Here is a 19,450-nt window from a genome sequence, read left to right as displayed (position 1 = left end):
AGCTGTGTTAGTCTGTAATGTTAAAAACGAGTAGTCCTATGACACTTTAGAGACTTATATATGTACATACATTATATATATCATGAGCTTTGGTGGGCAAAATCAACTTCTTCAGCTGAGATGATCTGAGTGGAGAAAAAAAAAGGAGGACCCTCAAAATAAGAAGGCAGAGGGAGAAAAAAAGTTACCTGTCAATTCTAGTCCCGGTGCTAATGAGGTTAATTGAGTGGGCTGTAAATGTCCCATACTTGGCTTCTGATGACAATAGGATGTTGAATGTAAGGAAAGCTCAAGTTATAAAATGTTACCCAGTTCAAGCCTTTGTTCAGGCCATGGGAGACAGTGTCAAATTTACATATGAAGGTTAATTCTGCACTCTTTCTCCATAGTTGGCATGTGAAATTCCTTTGTAGAAAAATTGATATTTTAAGTCCATTAATGAGTGCCCAGGCAGGTTAAAACTTTTGGTAGCACACAAAAACCTGTAAGTGATTCTATCTGTTTTGTGTCCATTAATCATTTGTTGTAGAGACTGTCTAATATATGTGGCCAATATATTTGGCCAATATATGTGGCACAGGGGCATTGCTGGTAAATAGTTACGTCTGCAAAAATATCCATTTCCACTTCCAGCATGACCTATCTTATTAGACCTTGGCTTTGCCAGGGTGATATACACTTCGTTAATTTGCAATGTGATTAATGTGATACTCTATTAACTAGGAATGAAAGTGCCAACTTTATAAAAAGCTCCAACTGGCTCCAAATATAGCAGCCCCCTTATTCAGCAATGCTGGCTATTGAAAACACAACACTTAGTTCTCATTGTCCTACACAAGCTCTCTGTTGAACAAGATAAAGATATTGGTCTCTTGCACAGGATTGGTGCAAGCTACCCGATTCACCATTTAACTGCCTGAGACAGGAATAGATTTCTCTGGGGCAGGTTGTCTCTCAGTGACTACTGTGGGGTTTTTTGTACCTCCCTCTGAAGCATCTGGTACTGGCTGCTGTTAGTGACAGGATATTGGATTAGACAGACCAGCGTCTGATCCATTAGGACAACTCTTCTTTTCCTACAGTAAAAGCAGAAGAAGCAAGCATGCCTAGTTATATTTCTAAGGAAAGATTTCCCTTCAAAATAAATGTAAAATGTCACATGAAATAGGGATCTTCAGAGGATGAGTACATGCAATAGTACTGCAGAAAAGAGGGACAGATGGGTCTTAATGTGTCCTACTTCTGACTTGTGAAACAAACAAGTATTTTGACATCTCCTATGTGCCACCTACTTGATGCAAATGGGCTTAGACTTTTAGACTGAATTTTATGAACTAATTCTATAGACGTCACCTCAGACAAAAGAACTTTGCAGAACATAGAGGCTGTTATTTCTTAGGTAGGTTCCCTTACACAGCTTCTGAGAAAGCTAGAAACAAATGAATATTTCCTCTTTTGACACAGACACAAGTGAGTGTGGTTTTCACTGGGAGAAAACAATTAGCAAACATAACAGATGGAATCAATTTTTATTAACATTTTAAATAGTGTTTTCAAAGCAAACTTTTACGAAGCTTTTCAAATGGCTTTGGTGGTTTTGGCACTGGAATGGAAACTCCCTCTTTTCTCTGATCCAATACACACTGAAATCAATGGTAGTCCTTCCATTGACCTCAATGGACATTGCACTAGGACCTCAGATGCCAGCTGATCATTTGGGAGGAGTTGGAAGTAAGAATCGGGATACTATTGAGGTAGGACAGAGGAAAGGATGATTTGAAGGAAATAATATTAAATTAAATACCTGGCTTCATAAAGTTTTCAGTGTATACTGAACAGCAAATAGCTGTTTTTGAAGTAAATAAGGCAGCAATTGCAGTACAATTGTATTCTCTATGCACGCACTTGGAATGATATATGGGAAAAACACACTTATTCAAGACTGATTGCAGAGAGTCCACAGAATTTAGTATGTGTGAATTTTCATTACATTAAATAGCACAAACTGTACTGATTGCAAAGTAAGATACTTAATACAATGGAAATAAGGAAGGCAAGAATATTGGAATTGGTTTTGTTTTTAATCCATCACATGCTATCTATGCACCAGGATTACAATGTAATTTCTCAAGATGCACTATTTCTATTAAGACAAATAGCTTTAATCCTTAACCCAGAACAAAAAAAAAAGATATGAGACCAGATTTTCTGTGTGTCCAGGACCATATTTTCCAAAGACCTCAGCAACTACAATCAGGTACCTAAACAAGCTTGATTTTCAGAATTGTCCTGCTCTCTTTTGCAACAGCCATGGCCAGATTTTCAAAGGCACCCATCAGGCAACATGCTGAGTTCTTGGGGAAACCTGGCAATTTATTTTGATTCTGAAATGGGAACTGGCCACTTGGAAAATCGGACACAGATTGGAGGTGCAGAGCATTTTGAATATTCTAGACTGAAGTAATGGGTCTGGCCTCTTCCGTGAGTATGGAAGGTTTGGTACAAGGGAACTGGGAAGATATCAGGAACTCATGCATTTTTAGGGGCTCTGTGTGCCTGGACTGGTGGATCACTTAGCTATTTCCCCGACAGAGTGTGTACAATAGCCTTTGTGCCTATTTCAGAACTGGCAATAAGTATTAATTGTGAAGCTGATCCATTTCAGCAATGACCATCACACTGGGACTAGGATTTTCCCATTCTTGCAGGAGTGTTACCTTTTAAAAGCCAGGGAGTGAAACATGAGCCACAAAATCTCTCACTCTCTCTTTCCGTCTCACACACACAGAGTTTTCTCTGTTTGCACACTGAGTTCATAATCCTTTCGCCATACCAGGAGGAACAAAGTATTCTCCTGCAAAAACCCATCTAATGCTACCTCTTTTCATAACCTTGGTGATTCAATTTCTCACACATTTTTCTTCTCTCATCTACATTTCAGGAAAAGCTCACCTTCCACTTGCCCATTGCCACAAGCCAATCTGTAGCAAACATCAATAAGTCAGTCAAACATTATGAAACAGAGACGGCGGGAAATATGCATGCTGTGCACAATTTATTACCTTGGCTCCTACAATCATTGGCTCAGGAGGTTGTTATGGTTCACCTAGCAATTCTAAGTTAGAGAACCACAGGAACTACCTCTATTGCTGTCACTCCTCTGGATCATGCCAATTAAGCCATCTAAGTATCTGAAATGTAGCACCAAATACCACTCATCCAGTGCCATATAGTACTATAAAAGGAATCCCCTTGCTTACCAGCACCAATAATCATGAAATAATTATTTTTCCCTTCTCCCACCACTGAACCAATTATCTTCAAGAACCACAAGGGTTACTTAAAGTAGGCCAGGCTGTAATAGATGCAGCAGCAGCAATTACAGTGCTCATCCATGACACCATAAACTCATTATGCCTTATTCACAAATAACCATGCCGGATGGCTGGATGGAGAGTGGTGCAAAGGAAGAAACTACAATATCAATCCTTTTTGAGGGAGAGGGTGTGTTGGGCTGGTGGAGTTTAAAAAGATGGCCCAAAATAGGATTAAAGTTATGCTGTTGCTTAATGTACAATCAAAAGAAAAGAAGGCTGGTTTGTCGTTAAGGCACTGGTTTAATAGTCAAGTAATATGGGTTGAACTGACAACTCTGCAGAAGACACCGTGTGACCTTGAACAAGTCATTTAACTTATCTGTCTCAGTACCCCATCTGTAAAACGGGCATAACACTTCTATAGCTCTGAGGGGTATTACAAGCATAAATATAAATAGAAAAATTGTGCAGAGCTCTTGATCAGAGTTTACAAGGTTAATATACACCAGCTGGAAACACTGCAGCCTCACTTTCTTCAAGAAGCAGGAGGATCTCAAGCATGTGGCATGTAATTGAGCTCCTCCCACTAGCTCTGTTTGCATATGGTAAATATTAGTTAGTAAGTGTTTGGGCATTTCACACACACAACCTTTTCGCTCCAATTTAATATACATTTTAAAAGAACAAACTGATTTTTTTTCGTTTCTTCTCAATTCAAAGTCTGATTCTGTTTCTGCCAATTCAACTATTAGGAGGACCAATAAAAGGAGATCAAATGGGAATCATTGTTCCTCTTCATGAAGAGGAAATGTAAATTTTGTGAACATACAATGAATGTAACTTGCTAACATTACAGTCCCTCAAGGAATATGAGGGTCACTGTTTAGTGAAGAGGTATAAAAGGAAGGTGAGAAAAGATTTCAATTCACCTCCAATAGCTATTTTTACAATGTAATTTAAAGTTATTGAATGAATCTTCAGATTTATTTTCATTTTCCTGTGACACCCAGGACAATAGAAGAGTCTGAAAAGTTAAATACCATTTAAAGTGTGCATCTGAAACTTAGACAAAATATTATGGATTAGAGGATGCTAGAAAAAGTAGAGAGTGAGCTACACCAAATACTCTTGTCTTGGATATAGGGGATATTTATGGATTTGGTCCTAGCAAAGGCACTAAATACCTATTATGTAACCCAATGTACTAAGAAAGACAGGCTACTGAACTAGTTGGACTTTTGGTATGACCAGTATGGCCGTTCTTATGTCCTACTCACTTTGAGGCTGGCTTTTCTGGCCAAATAGGAATTGCCACAGACAGTGAGAAAGCCAGTTCCAGAGATTTTATTTTGGCAGAATAAAGAAGTCTAGTAAAGGATCCTTAGCCTCCATTTGTCAGAAGCTGAGAATGGGCAACAGGGGATGGATCACTTGCTAATTACCTGTTCTATTCATGTCCTCTGGAGCACCTGGCAATGACCACTGTCCGAAAACAAGATATTGAGCTAGTTGGGCCTTTGGTGTGACCAGTATGGCCGTTCTTATGTCCTACTCGCTTTGAGGTACTTTTCCTAGCCTAACCATAGTGATGGAAATACATCGGTAAAAATGGAGCAGATCCCATCTTCTTTTCAACTAGAAATTAATTCCATCATTAGAAAAGAAAGTCCTAGAAGAGTAAAACCCTTTAACACAGTCTACAGATGTATAAACATAGTATAAGACACAAAGGGAAATAGTATTATTATGAAGTGTTACATCCAGACACATCAATCACAATGATAGATCATGAGCATTTGGAAAAAGCAAGTCCATTCTATATTAAATCAGAAACTATCCATGGACAATTACTGAATCACTGTCCATTATGTAATAAAGCTAGCAGTAAGAGTCATATTGTGTAAGGTGCTGCGCACCCTTACCTCTCTGCAAGACTACTGGGAGTTATGGGCACTGAGCACCTCTAGTCTCTGACAGGATTAAACCCTAAATCATAAATTCTTTAAAGTAATTGTAAAGTGGTTGGGCCAAATCTATCCCTTTGATTTAAGTACATCAATTTCAGTGGACTTGAAATCAATGCAATTATACCAGGGATGGATTTGGCCCATTCTGTTTAACGGAAATCAAGGGAATGGACTGCCAGGGATATACTGAAAAAATAACTGTGTGTGGTTGCAGTTCAGCAAAATGGCTCATTGCAGAGCATGCATCTGGACATACTGTATGGCAGTGGTCCCCAATGCGGTGCCCGCAGGTGCCATGGCACCCGCTTGGCCATTTCTGTGCGCCCGCTGACTGATCGGGGCCAGCCCCACCCCTGGGTGCACAGTGCATGGGCTGTGCTGGCCCCGGGAGAGCAGCGTATGGGCTTCCCCACCCTTGGGCACGCGGCACAGGAGCAGCGCTGGCCCCAGATGCATGGCGCATGGGCACTGCCGGCTCGTGGGCATGCAGCACAGGAGGGGCATCAGCCCCGGGCGCATGGCGTACAGGCGGCTCCACCCCTGGGTGTGTGGCACAGGAGTGGCACCAGCCCCGGGAGTGCAGCGCATGTGCGGCCCTGCCCCCGGGAGCATGTGCGGCCCTGCCCCTGGGTGCCCGGTGCATGAAAGGCCCCGTCCCGGGCGCCCGGCAGCCCCAAAAGGTTGGTGACCACTGCTGTATGGCAATAGACGTGATATACCAAATCCCACTTGCCACCCCATCCCAGTGCACCAAACCCATTTATCAAGCTCACATCACAATCCAGTTTGATAGCAATCAGGATGTTTTTCCATGCAAGAATAAGAATACGACAAGAATTATAAACAGTCAGTGCCTCCTGAATTCCTTCAGGAATTCAGAGAGAATAACATAAGGGTTGTCCCTATTTCTCTCAGGTCCTAGGGATACATCAGTTGCTCTTCCCTGCTAGCATGGTAGTCTCTAAATACCAGACCAGCTGTCTCCAGAACTTTGCAACACTGCAAGCCTGCTATCATGGGGAAATGGAAGGGCACTGTGTGGCCAAGACTGTGGCCTTTCAGAGTATCACAGCCTTTGGGACTTTTGACTCTAGCTCATGATACGGACACCCTGTCTGAGGCTTGTTCTTCCACCAAGAATGGCAGAAAGTGGTCCATTGCTACCATGACAGTGTCCGCAAATATAGCCACTTTCATCTTCTAGTAATGGCATAATGAATGTTGACAACAGGAGGAAGATTTTAATTAAGGAGAAATGTTTTCAACATTTTGCTTTTATCTTCAATCTAATAAACTCCAGGGCTTCCACATTTAACCTCTTCCAGATTGAACAGTAGGCATGGGAATACTTCAAAGGTGTCTGCTAAAGGAAAAAGAACACTCTGAGAACCACCTACATATTCCCTAACAATAGACACCAAAGCAAACAGGTGCTGTGAATACTGACAAGCAACAGGGAGAGCAAATTCAACCTTTATGGGTAGGTCTAGGCTTCCATTAAAAATGCAGCTTGCCCATGCTAACTGACTTAGGCTCCTATGGCTCAGGCTAACATCTGTAGGGGACAGAGTTCAGGCTCCAGGTTAAGACTTAAGGTCTACACTGCAATTACACATCTCTTTAGACCAACGTGCCCTAGTCAGCGAGTATGGGCCAGCTGCAGCCTACGCACGTCGTAAGGTGGCACTTACAGTGAAGAAGGCATAGCAGCTATCTGATGAAGGCTCTTGTGCACTGCAAGGCAAAGGGAATTCAACAAAGCTCCACTCCCTCCTCGGCCACTTCTAGTGGCAGAACAGATCAAATTATGAACCTTCACTAGCAACCTGGCCAGCACTTCTCTACCAGGAACTACCAAGCAACTTTCATCCCATCACAAGCCACTGAAGTAGTTCTGGTTCTTCCAGAATGAATTACTGTTATGTAATATCAATCTAAGATTTCTGTGGAACTGTGCTATTAAAAAAAACACCGCCACCCTCCATTCCCCTGCTGTACATGAATATGACTTAATTTTACTCCTATTATTGATACACTCATCTAATGATTTTCTTCATTAGCAACATTATTTTTCCTAAGCTGCATTTTTTCAGTATGGTGCTGACTGTAACATCCTATTTCAATCAAATTACAGTGTGTTTTGATCGCTGTCAGATGTTCTATTTATAGAGGAAAGGGTTTGTCACCACAGGACAGTTTCATAAAAGGCCCCTGATAAGCAAGCAGAGACAGTGTCATGAACAGAGTTCTAGGTGAGTTTAGAGGAGTAAAAAAAAAAAAAACCACATTCAGTGCAATGAGCAAATCTCAAATATCTAGGGCCAATGTCTGAAGTCCAGACTTGGGCAAAATGTTCATTGAAGTTAAAAACTTAAATATCTGGCCTTTAGAGGATCTATGTAAATAAGCAGTCAGAAGAGGGAGCACTTACCTGAACTTATTCAAAACCTTATTAGTCTATATAAGATGGGCTAAAAATCTTGTGAAATCTCCAGTATTTACTGTGCAAACCTGCAGTTAATTGGATACGGGCACACTCCTGCATCCATATGAATCACTGGGGATTCAAGAGACACCCCCTCCTCCACCCCCAGTGCCTGCAAGTTGTCAGAGAATTGGAATCTTGGACTGTAAGCTCTTTGGAGCAAAAGCTGTGTCTTCATATATATTTGCCTAGTACAATGGGAACCTAATCCTGACTAAGGCCTCTGGGCACTACCACACTATAACAACTCATAAATAATAGATTTTTCCATCATTCCTGCTATGCAGGCAATAGTGTAAGAACATCTCTCGGCCCCTCCAAAACTAGGAAGTGCAAAAGCATACCAAACCTGATGATAAAAAAGTTATCCAAACTTTTTCAAACTAGAAAAAGTCCCCGTGGGTACACTTCAGATTGACATTTTTATTCCCATAGAGTTGCTGCTTCTTAACGCTATAAGCCTCATCCTGGAGTTGTTATTCGTGAAGTAGTCAAGACAATGTTGCTTATTACACCTGTAAATGCATCTTAATTCAAACCTCAGATTTCTTTGCAGTTGTTCACAGCACCAAAGAATCATTGTTTATTACAATCATGGATGTGTGAAAAATACCAACACTAAATGAGAAAAGGATAGATTAAAAAAAAAATGCTTCAAGAGCAGTAGGTTTTCTTTGCAATGACACAACCTGGGCCAGATCTCAGCTGGTGGATAGCAACATAGACCCAGCTGAGCACCTGGAGCCCTATATTTATGAAAAAATCTGTGTATTTCAGTTAAAAAAAATCTGCAGTCATCATCCCCCCAAAACTTTGCTCTTTTCAGCTGCTAAATGCCAGAATCAAAATCAACATGCATTGTGCACACACAGTGATACATGAATGCAAATCTGTTTAAAATTAGCCTTCTTTGCAGAGGCCTCACAAAACTATAACAATAAAGTGGTGCAAGGAAAATGACATCACCAAACAGCAGAGAGGAATAAATGGCAATTGCCCACATTTTTCATCAAGTAATTTCTCACTGATTTCTGCACTAGCAAACCGGTTACATGGAAAGAGCTCTGCATATACAATAGCTTGAAAAGAAAGTACGGTTGAACCTCTCTAGTCCGGCAACCTTGGGACCTGAGCACGGCCAAACCGGAGAATTTGCCAACCCACAGGAGATCAATATTGTCTAGCAGCATTACCAACATTTCCACAGCTTACTGGGCTCTTAGAAGACATTTAGGGGCAAATTAGAGCTAAATAACAACACAGAATACAGAGCCAGGACTGGTGGCTGTAAACTTTATGTGACTGTGGAGAACTTGACCATACCCATGATATGTGGACATCTGGCTCACTATAATTATGCCAGACCATATACGTTGCCAGACCAGAGAATGCTGGACCAGAGAGGTTCAACCTGTACTTCTAAAGAAATCCCATGACAGAAAACTTATTGCCACTCACGATCTTTGCTTTGCCTAAAATAAGCAGTTTTACACAGCAGGATAATAGGTTCCACTTTTTGCAAAAGCAACTGTTCTTGCAAATCTGCCCTGTTTGGGTTCCAGCCTACCTCATTAACCATATGTTTGCAAGAACTACTAAGTGCCACATATAAAAAAGCCTTCTGCTGAAAAAGATTAAAGCACAATCTCCTCCTGCTGAATGATATATTAGTAGCACTGTAGTTTTTTATTTTTTTTTTTTTACTTCCATCATGATCTCAAGAAAATTGCTCCATTGTTCTGATAGTACAATTGGGGAATAAAAAACATGCCCTAGTAGAGTGTTCCATTGTTTCAGGGCATTTCCTTTTCTGTACCTCTAAATCCCCATTTTTAGAGTCCCGCTTACTTTTCTGTTGAACCGAACATCCAGAATGGTTTCAGAGGAATAGCATAAGTAAGTAATAGCTGCATCTTCTGATCTATGATGCAAAAGCCTGATACTAAAAACTGAAACAAGAATTTAGATTGAAATCTCTGCCTGAATGTTGATTCTTATTGACTACTATAATCACTGCATTTGTGTGCTCTTTATCTATTATCAAGGACCATAAGTGATCATGTGCCACTCAAATCTATCTCTAAGTTTGGTGAGGGGGGGAAGAGGAAGGTTTCTGTAGTTACACTGATCACATGTGACATTCAAATGTCAACTTCAACATTTTATTCATACCTTGACAAATTTCAGTGGGAAGTAAAATCCAATTTTAAATCACAAGCTATTTATTGAAGTTCATATTTTATACATATGCAAGCGTTGCTTTTTTTTGTTAAGATGACCGATTTTTGGAGGGGAGGGGAGAGCCCACATCCTTGGTTGCAGCTTCAGCTCTATCCCTTTCATCTTTGCCCAAAAATATTTGTATTTTATGAAATATGGAAGTGTGTGAGGATTCCCTTTACCTCATTTTAACTAACATACATTGGTGGCCATTGACTCCCTCGTAAAGTACTTCCCTCGGAAGACCATTTAAGATGAAAAATTGCATCTGGAAAAGTTGGCTCTCTGTAAAACCCCCTTTTTAAATTCAATACCAGTGTAATTTACTAAAGAATGTACAATTTTAAGATAAAGTACAATTATTGATCTGAATTGCACTTGACTGATACTGAATATTTCTTCAGTCTACCTATGAAATCTAAAGGGATGCAGGGATAATTATTGAATCACAACACAAAGACACAAAAGGGAATTGCAAGATATTTGAAAGAATATTGGAGTGATTCACAGTGATTGGGAGTGACAAATATTAAACAGACGTGAAGATGAGTAAGACAGCCTAACACACACACATATTTCATCTACATTCAAATCTCTGGTAAGCCTACAACTTCACTCCCTGAATTCTGACCCATTTCTTCTCACACATGCCTGCATCTGTCCTGTTCAAACGTATTAAATATGAACACTCACCTTTGTTTAGATCTGGGAGCACAACTTCTCATTTTAAGTCTATCACGAATAGCAGTGTTATCTGGAGATTTTATGGCAAGATGCTAGGAATAAGTGGTTGGACAGATGTCCCTGATTCACACTGGCAAATAAGCAGTGATTGGTAGCATTGAATCTTTTTTTTTCTCTCTTTACACTTCCACCATGCTCCAGGGACACAGAAGTTTACTGAGTACTTCTTAAACATAGCAGACAAATGTCACTATTGTTTGTTGATCAACATCAGGAAGCTAGAAACTGTGTGTCAATAGCGGTATCATTTGAATATGCCTGTGCCTAAGATACCTACTCTGTACACAATAACTTTCCATCAGTGAATAATGTGACAGTAGGATAGAGTGTTGTAGCTTTACCTTCCCCTGATGCACATGCTATGTCTCCGGCACTGTGAACACACACTATATCCTAGGAAATTTCTCTCTCAGAATGCTGCATAGTCAGCCCTGATTCTAACCTGCAATATACAATATTCACATTTTATCCATGGTCTATTGTACTCACACAGTAGAGAGTAATGTTTCTAGATTGCCAGAACTTTTTAACATGTTTCCAAGCACCCTGCAGCCACTGCAGCATCTTTGCTGTGTTTAAGATGAAAAACGATAAACCTTAAAATAGGTTATGGTCACAATGCAAAATCCTCACTGCTGCAAGACTGTTCTAATGTTTGTTTTTTATTTTAGCATTCTAATGGGGAAAATGTTTATTATGCTCTCAATTTCTGCTCTTTGGCGCTCTGATTTGCACTGGAACACAACCCCCTAGTTACAACTGCACTGTATAGCAAGCTTGTTTCTGTGAAACATTTTGTTTCATCACAAAAGATTCAGATCACTATAGAGCAATCAGCTTCTCCATGAAAAAAGGTAAGGGCACAAATAAACTGGAGTACCCGAGTATAACTCAATCTCTCAAAGTATCTGGGGTTGAGGTGGGGGAAATGGAATAATCTGAGGACTATACTTCGAACTTACAACCATGGAAGAAGCTGGATTCTCTGTGATTTAAGAGAGAAGAATGAATCTTAAAGACAAACAGCCAACAAATCAAGAGAACTCCAAGTAAAATAGCTTTCTGTACTCACCTAGTGCTGAAAACTAGAACAGGGAAAAGAGGCAGTAAGTAACAAGCTGAGATTAATTTCATATTGTAGATTGTCTCCCTCCCCTTTCCTTTCCTTTTCTGTCTCCTCTTCTTTCTCTCTCAGTGCTTCTGATTTCCACAGCTCTTTTGCTCAGAGCAGCATACTCCGGTGTGCAAAAGGTCTGTAGATCTGGAAAAAAGGAGACAGACCAACAGACTGACTAATGAAGGGAGCTTAGAGTGAGGTTTGAGCTTCAGGAGTGATGTCACAGGCAATGGAGCTGCTGCTGCAAGCCTACTGCCTGATAGGCTGTGATTATTCAACACAGTGACTCTATTGAAGTCCTGAAGGATTTGTTATAACTAGCGGTTTAAGTGGCAACCAGGGAGGGAGAACACATTGGATGGCAGTTAACTCTAAGGTTATAAGAGTGCATATCTGACTTGTAGATTTTGCCTGAAACGGGGAAAAAATAATATGTAAAAAAAACCCCTCTATTATAGATATAAGTTGTATAGCTTAGCAGAAGAGGATCTGTACAAAGTTTTTTGTAGAAAAGTAGGTTCTACTTATTTAAAGTAACAGAATCAACCTGATGCATCCTGCCTAGAAAAATGTTTCTTTGCAATGTAGGAATTAAACTGTATTGTTCTAATTTGAAATTCATACAGTCAGGGCTTCCTGCTAGTATTAAAATGAGAGGAGCAGAAATAGATTTGTGTATTTCAAAATGCGAAAGTCATCTTTACAAACCTTAATTGCCACGAGACACTGGTAAGAGACTTCAGATTTATATTTTGGTGAGTTTTGTTTTGTTTTTGTCTCTGTGTTTATGGACTTTCTGATTGTGATTTAAATAAGACAGTGGTTGATAGCAGTGCTTCCAGATTTTAATCTGCTATTTCCTCTTGGAGTTAAATTTGTCAGATTTAGAGAATGACAGCTCTCACTTTCTCTTCTCAAATAATGTGTGTCAAAAATAAATGGTCCTAAATGTCCTTACCCTGCAGGGGATACAAACTACAGTTCATGACAGATAATAAATGTTCTGAGTTTAAAGTATGATGGAAATGTGGGATTTAAAACATATAGTTTTATGTAAGGAAAAGAGCTTTTTCTGCAAAGTGAACAAGGCAGCCATGGTTAGGAGGAAAGGGAGTGCAAGTTGTTTCTATGCTTAATTGCTCATGTAAAAGAAGTCTGAGATTAAATAAGAACATAAAAAATAGTTCAATAATACATTATGGAGGCAAGCTTTCAGATTTTAACCTATGTTTCTATTGCTCCCTATTGGGTAGAATGAGAGACATCTGAATACCATTACAGTAATTACAGATACACTAACTGCAGCGAATGGGAGCTCCCTCTGGGGAATTAGTAAGATTTTCCCAACACACACAAACAAAACCAATATACTTCAAGTCACTTCTGAAGTGTGTGTCAGTTGAGAAATAAAATGATAGCATACATCACTAAAAAAATAGGAATGCTGACCTCTTCCCCTGTAAGTTTTTCCTAGCAGTAGCATGCTGGTTCAGTATGATGGGTAAGTTAGTTCAGCATGATTCTCCACAGCTAAAGCACTTATATTAATTTGAAGGAGGGGTTTTTTTTGTTGTTTTCCCACATTATACACAACACCAAAGAGAATCATGTTGCCATGGTTACATATTATTGGATAGTAAAAAGGTCATAAAAAGTGTGGCCTCCCTGTCAGTTTCTCAGCCCAGAAAATGCCAAACTTTCCAGGCTATCAGGCACCTCAACCCCAGTCATATGCCAACAGTTTAATCTTTCCCTCATCCCCTTCCATGCATACAAAGTTGCCTGGCGAAAGGGCAATGGAAAGGGCATCAGGAGAATGTACCAAAGCCAGGTGAGTTTGGAATGAGCTTCGCAATCACATGCAGTTCTACAACCTGAAAAATTTTCTAAATTCTGTTACTATTTTCCCTCTTCACAGAAGTTTTTTCTTTTGTGGGAAATTAGTGCCAGAATCCTCCTTTTTCCCCTGACGTTCTGTCCATGCAGACATAAGGTCTCAAATCCACTCCAAATCCAGTGCATCAGTATAGGACAGAGATGATATTGTATAGCTGCTCTGAAGTATTGTAAGTGACCATCATTCCATCACTGTGCTCAACGCTCTGACTTGCATTTGCTATATTCTAACCAATCAAAACTACTGAAAGCAAAGATGCAAGAAAACATTCTCTGTCTGATTAATGATATATTTGTGCAGTGCCATGCATAGCAGGGACTCGCCCTTTTACCACACAAATAAATAAGTAATGACTCCATGAAGGTATTTTCCTGGATGATTTAGTCAGATTAACCAACAATATTAAACAGCTCTATCTTCTTAAGCAGTGAAGCAGACTAACTGGTGCAGGCAGTGCTTGCATCCCGATAGCAAAGCAGACATCAGATATGTTTGGGAGGGAGGGAAGGAGAATGAGCCCTTGTTGAATGATCCAAGAAATCTTTGGGCATCTGGAGAAGAAAGACATCCCTCCTCCCACACCATAGCACCCATACGTAAACAGCATCTGGTGTATTTACTTATACCTATTCTGCACCAATCTGAGAACTCTTGAGTGTGTAGGCCCCCAACACATACTCCCCATGATTCCCATCCACTCAGAGTGTTTTGAAGAAGGCCCCACGCCCCAAATACAGCTTTGGGGATGAAGGCATCTCCCAGCACATCCAGAAGTATTCTGTGTGTATATATACACATATACACACACAAGATTGATAGCTAGATTGTGCTGCACAAAACTAAAGCCTCCAAGCAGCAAGGGCATCACAGGAGCAGCTAATGCATACTTGCAGGCCAGTGTCTCCCTAAAAAACAGCATTTGCTCACACATTAAATGGTTAACTATGAATATAAGTGCCCAGCTGTAAATGCAAGTGAGAGCACAAGAGAATCTACATTTTTGCAAGCCAATCCCTTGTGCTATCCTTGACAAATTTTGGATACTAGTACTCAGATGCTGGCATTACAAGCAGTGTTCTGCATAACATTCTTGATTTAAGCCATGTAAAATGTGGAGAACTGATCTTGTTTTTGCACCTTTTATTGTGAGATATATATCTTTTAAAACTTGTCATTTTAACAGTAGTGTTGATTTCTTAAAATGATGAACAGCTATTTTTCTAAAATAAATTGTAGATCATTTCTGATTTTCATTTGATTTATAAAACTATAATTTATATGATTCTTTTGCATGTTGAAAATGTTTCCAAATAATTATTAAACTTATAACAATTTAATTAATTAAAAACTATTGGGGGGAAATGCTAAGAAATCTTCCCTTTACAAATCAAGGATTGCTGGTCCATGGTTGGAATTATGCACAGACTTATTAAATAAAATAATTGCAATCAGTCTGGCGAGTAAAACTTCTTATTATATGGGTCCTTGCCAATAGTCACATGCCCTGAATATAAAATAACTGAACAGGAAACAACTGTTCTGGTGCTACACAAAATTTCTAGGAATGCTATAATTGTATTTGTGTAACATCTATGAGACTAATTATCACACCATTTTTTACAGGCTTGGTAACATACACTGACATTTTGGAAGCACCATTCCATACTTTGTAAGACTCTTTTGATGGGTGGTCAAATCTAGAGACCCCTTTTTGTAAATAGCATAAACACATCTTTCCCAGAAAGATGTCTATCAGAAAGACATCTGCATGTGCATGAGTTTTTGCATTATTAGTACAATGAATGAAGTGTATCCTTTCAAAAGGATCCTTTGAGAAACTGTCACAGTAAGAGAGAATATATCAGCTTTGTACACATTCTGGTAACACACTTTGCTGCAGAATATTTATCTCAAATGATTAGTTCTACTGTTCATTGGCATTACCGTGCAAATTTCATGAGAGAGTAAAATATACCACCTTGTTCTTATCAGTAGATTAAGAAGCTTTACTAAAGGAGGTCAGTATCACTATCCCAATTTTACATCTGGGGGAAACTGAGGGACAGTGGGCTGATGGCAGTCACAGTCTAATGCTCTGTCCACTATGAGAAACTGCCTCACATGGACCATGTTACCAGAAAGTCAGCTAATATAGCTATTACACAGCTTCAAATAGATCCCTCTTTCTGACAAAGACAGGCATGGAGAACTATGCAAACTAGTAGCAAAGCCAGTAATAATTATAAAACCCTTCAAATAATAGCTGGTTAATGAGTCTCTTTAAATCACAGAGCAAATGAAAGGACAGAAGTTTGGATGAATTTAGTTGGGATTTTTATCATCCATCTGATTTAATGTTCATTAATGATCTCTAACTAGAATTAACTGACATTCTTAATTCTGGTCAATTTATATGGCACAGTTTGAAGTTGTTTTGCATTCTTGACTAGAACGTAGTATTCTGTAAGTCTTTGCTCCCATGCAAAAAGGATTGATTTAATGGGCACTATGGTTGACAAAAAGCCAGGTTCATCACAGTGGGCACATGAAACAGTGTAGCTTACCTGTGCTTCATGACACATGCATAGAGCATTGCTATGTCAGCTAGTTTCTCAGGGGACAGTAGCAGCTAATTATAAGTGACTGCAAACATCAAGAACTGGATTTTGTTAGCATATGTTGCAAATTCTTGTCCTTTTTTTTCTATCCATCAGCAGCCCTAGATTTCTTTCAGCAGTTCATTTTGTCACTTTCTGTCCATTAGTCTAATTATAGGACTCTTTGGTGTTGCAAACTCCTCACGTTTACAGTCTAATACTGCAGTGACCTAAATGCTTTCTGTGCAGTGCAAAGTACTCCCAGCCCCCACTGAAGTCAATAGGTATAGTCAAATGAAGGCCCCCTGAGATGCCACCCTCAGCATCATTGAGGAACTGTGTTAATGTAGTGCTTTGTTTAAATCATTAATAAAGGTGATCACTAGATGCCCCACCCATTCAATGTGTTGCCATTAGTCACTATTACCTTGGTCACCCTTCAGACAGTTTTCCTTTTATGTAACAGTACTCACATTCAAGGCAATCTGATCTGATTGAGGTTAAGCATCTGAGACACAGTGTCAGATGCTTTACTACAACCCAAATATAGTCCATCTATGTGTTCCCTTAATCTAATAGTTTTGTAATTCTATCAAAAAGCAATCAAGTTTACCAGGTTTTATAAACCACGATGCAGCATTTTTTCCCCCAACAAAGGCCAGATTCATGGCAGGCATAAGCAAGTATAACACCATCAGTGGGATATGTTCTTCCATACGCCAGAGATGAACTTGGGCCTCTATAGAAAATTATATTTTCCCTTCATTATCCCTGAGGAGTCAGCTGGGCCTGGAGAGTCTCAAGGAGCTGGAATGGCATTGCTTGCGTAATAGAAGGGTCAGTTTGATATTGGGATCAAGAACTGGTCCCTGTGCAGAGGTTCCTCTATAAAAATGGTATTGTGTCACTGGGGCTATGTCTAGACTGCAAGCCTCTTTCGAAAGAGAGCGTCTAGACTGCACGGAGAAATTTCGAAAAAGCGGCTTGCTTTTTCGAAAGAAAGCATCCAGTGAGTCTGGATGCTCTCTTTCGAAGAAGCCCTATTTACATTGAAGAACGCCTTCTTTCGAAAGAGGAACTTTCGAAAGAAGGCGTTCTTCCTCGTAAATTGAGGTTTACCGCCATCGAAAGAAAAGCCGCGTTCTTTCGAATTAATTTCGAAAGAACGCGGCTTGAGTCTGGACGCAGGGGAAGTTTTTTCGAAAAAAGTAGCCTTTTTTTGAAAAAACCCCTGAGTCTGGACACAGCCTGGGGGAGTCTGACATTTTTATGGATATTGGGAGATCCATCATCAAGATAAGGAAGCCAGCTTCCTATTCATGTGTATGTGGGGGGATGGAAGTGTGTGGGGATGGAGAGGCAAAGAAAGATGAAATGGCATGAAAAGCAATGGCTTTAGGAAAATCATCTCTCTCATTTAAGTGGTCTTATTCCTGCAAAGTGAAGGAGGCTATCATAAGCCACAATGCTACTTAAGCAATATTAAAAGTCACACTGTTAAGCCAATCAGAACATGAGATTCAGCTCCGGAAGCAGATTGAAAGTAGTCATGGTGTATCCTTTCAAAGTATTAAAGTGTGTAAGCCTATTTTAAATATCATCTCACAGGCAAAAACAATGTTAGATAGCAACAAAGTTAATGCACTGATACATGATGCTTCATTTCTACACAATTGATACAAATGCCTGAGGCTTGTGCTTTAGTCTCTCCAATACCAAAAAATAAAAAAATTCTGACTATCATCTTAAATCACAAAGGAGGTAACAAAAGTTGCCATAGAAGCCACTTTCAAAAACTGGCAAGATTATACATCATGTAATTATTTAGCTAAGTGTCCCTTTTAAATATAAAACAAATAAGTTCAACACTAAAGAGCAGTGCAAAAATAAAAGAGCATTTAGATCAACTTCATTTTTAGCAAATATATTAGTTGCACACACAAAGTATATAATTTTGGCAAAGATCTGAGAGAACTGCAGCGCAGCTTGTAAAATGCATATTATGTATGCCTATACAGATATCCTATAAAGCAAATACTTCACTGAAACATATTCCCTAAAAACATGCATTGCAAACCACACACCCTCATGTCAAAAATCTACTTTTTCTTCTCTCCTCAGGATTAGCAGTGAGGAAGTTTTGTGTTGGTAGCAGTTCACTTCTTTCCTTTTTTTCCTCTTCTTTAACCTCTTCTCTTCTCCTTCCCCCCACCCTACCTAAAAATGAATAGTTGAAAAAGTTTAAGCAATCACACAACAGAGTCATCAGTTCGCTCTCCCCCATATAATCACAAATCCTTTAACCCAAGCCTGTGAAGCAATTTATCGTTTAGCTCAGTCCTGAATTCTTCTCAGCACAGACTGGAAAGCAAAGTAAACTTACACTATGCCTTGAAGGTAGAAAATAATCTCTCTAATGGTCACTGCAGATTTCATTATTTCATTTAGAGTTAGAGTTGCCAGGTATCCGGTTTTGAACTGGACAGTCCAGTATTTGAGCTTTCTGTTCGGGAAACAAATTAAGAAAATATAAATGAGAAAATATAAATGTCTGGTATTTTCTAATTAAGATGTAATGTAAATTGTGAAGTAATGTCAAGTGTGTCCGGTATTTTTGTTGAAACCATCTGGCAACCCTAAGAAAATATAGTACCTGATTTCATTTTGAAAAAAAAAAAATGTTTTCCCATTATTCTAATAGGTATGATTACGAATTAAATAGACAGCTCATCTGTGTTGCCTAACATGGTTACACGTGGAAGGGATACGATAGTTTAAATAACTGCTGGAGCAACAAATACCTGCAAAATTAATAATTCTGGGAATGGCCATGATACATCAACTTCTGGACATGACAACAGTCAATATGACTTAGATAGTTCAGCAAATTGAAAATTACATCTTACCCACGGATTTCTGAATTTCCCTATTGGCAGAGATGGTCTTTTGTATTTCACAACCTTTTGTAATTCGCAAGAAAGGAGGAGTTGGATTCTTTTCTTAGGGTATCCCAAAATAGCTCCCCTGTGTCTACACAATCCTGAAATATTATTTTCTGAAATAATGGGCAAAAATATTTTCTGAAATAATGGGCAAGCTGTTTCAC

General features: G+C 39.4%; 1 protein-coding gene across 4 annotated transcripts in view; it reads right to left on the bottom strand.

Moving 5' to 3' along the window:
• Positions 1–19,450, bottom strand: part of LUZP2 (leucine zipper protein 2) — a 480,337-nt gene that overhangs the window by 343,131 nt on the left and 117,756 nt on the right. For 2 of the 4 annotated variants that reach the window (XM_075927754.1, XM_014573955.3), the window contains exon 2: positions 11,806–11,994. In XM_075927754.1, the coding sequence (XP_075783869.1) occupies positions 11,806–11,867 (62 nt within the window). In that variant the 5' untranslated portion in view covers positions 11,868–11,994. Of the gene's footprint in view, positions 1–11,805; positions 12,075–19,450 lie in introns of those variants that run through there. The other 2 variants (XR_012903570.1, XM_075927755.1) reach the window with 2 other exon arrangements.

Source organism: Pelodiscus sinensis, chromosome 4 (assembly GCF_049634645.1).
Source record: "Pelodiscus sinensis isolate JC-2024 chromosome 4, ASM4963464v1, whole genome shotgun sequence".
Lineage (NCBI taxonomy): Eukaryota > Metazoa > Chordata > Testudines > Trionychidae > Pelodiscus > Pelodiscus sinensis.
The sequence above is the reverse complement of the archived record's forward strand: the minus strand, read 5'-3'. Positions and strand labels throughout refer to the sequence as shown.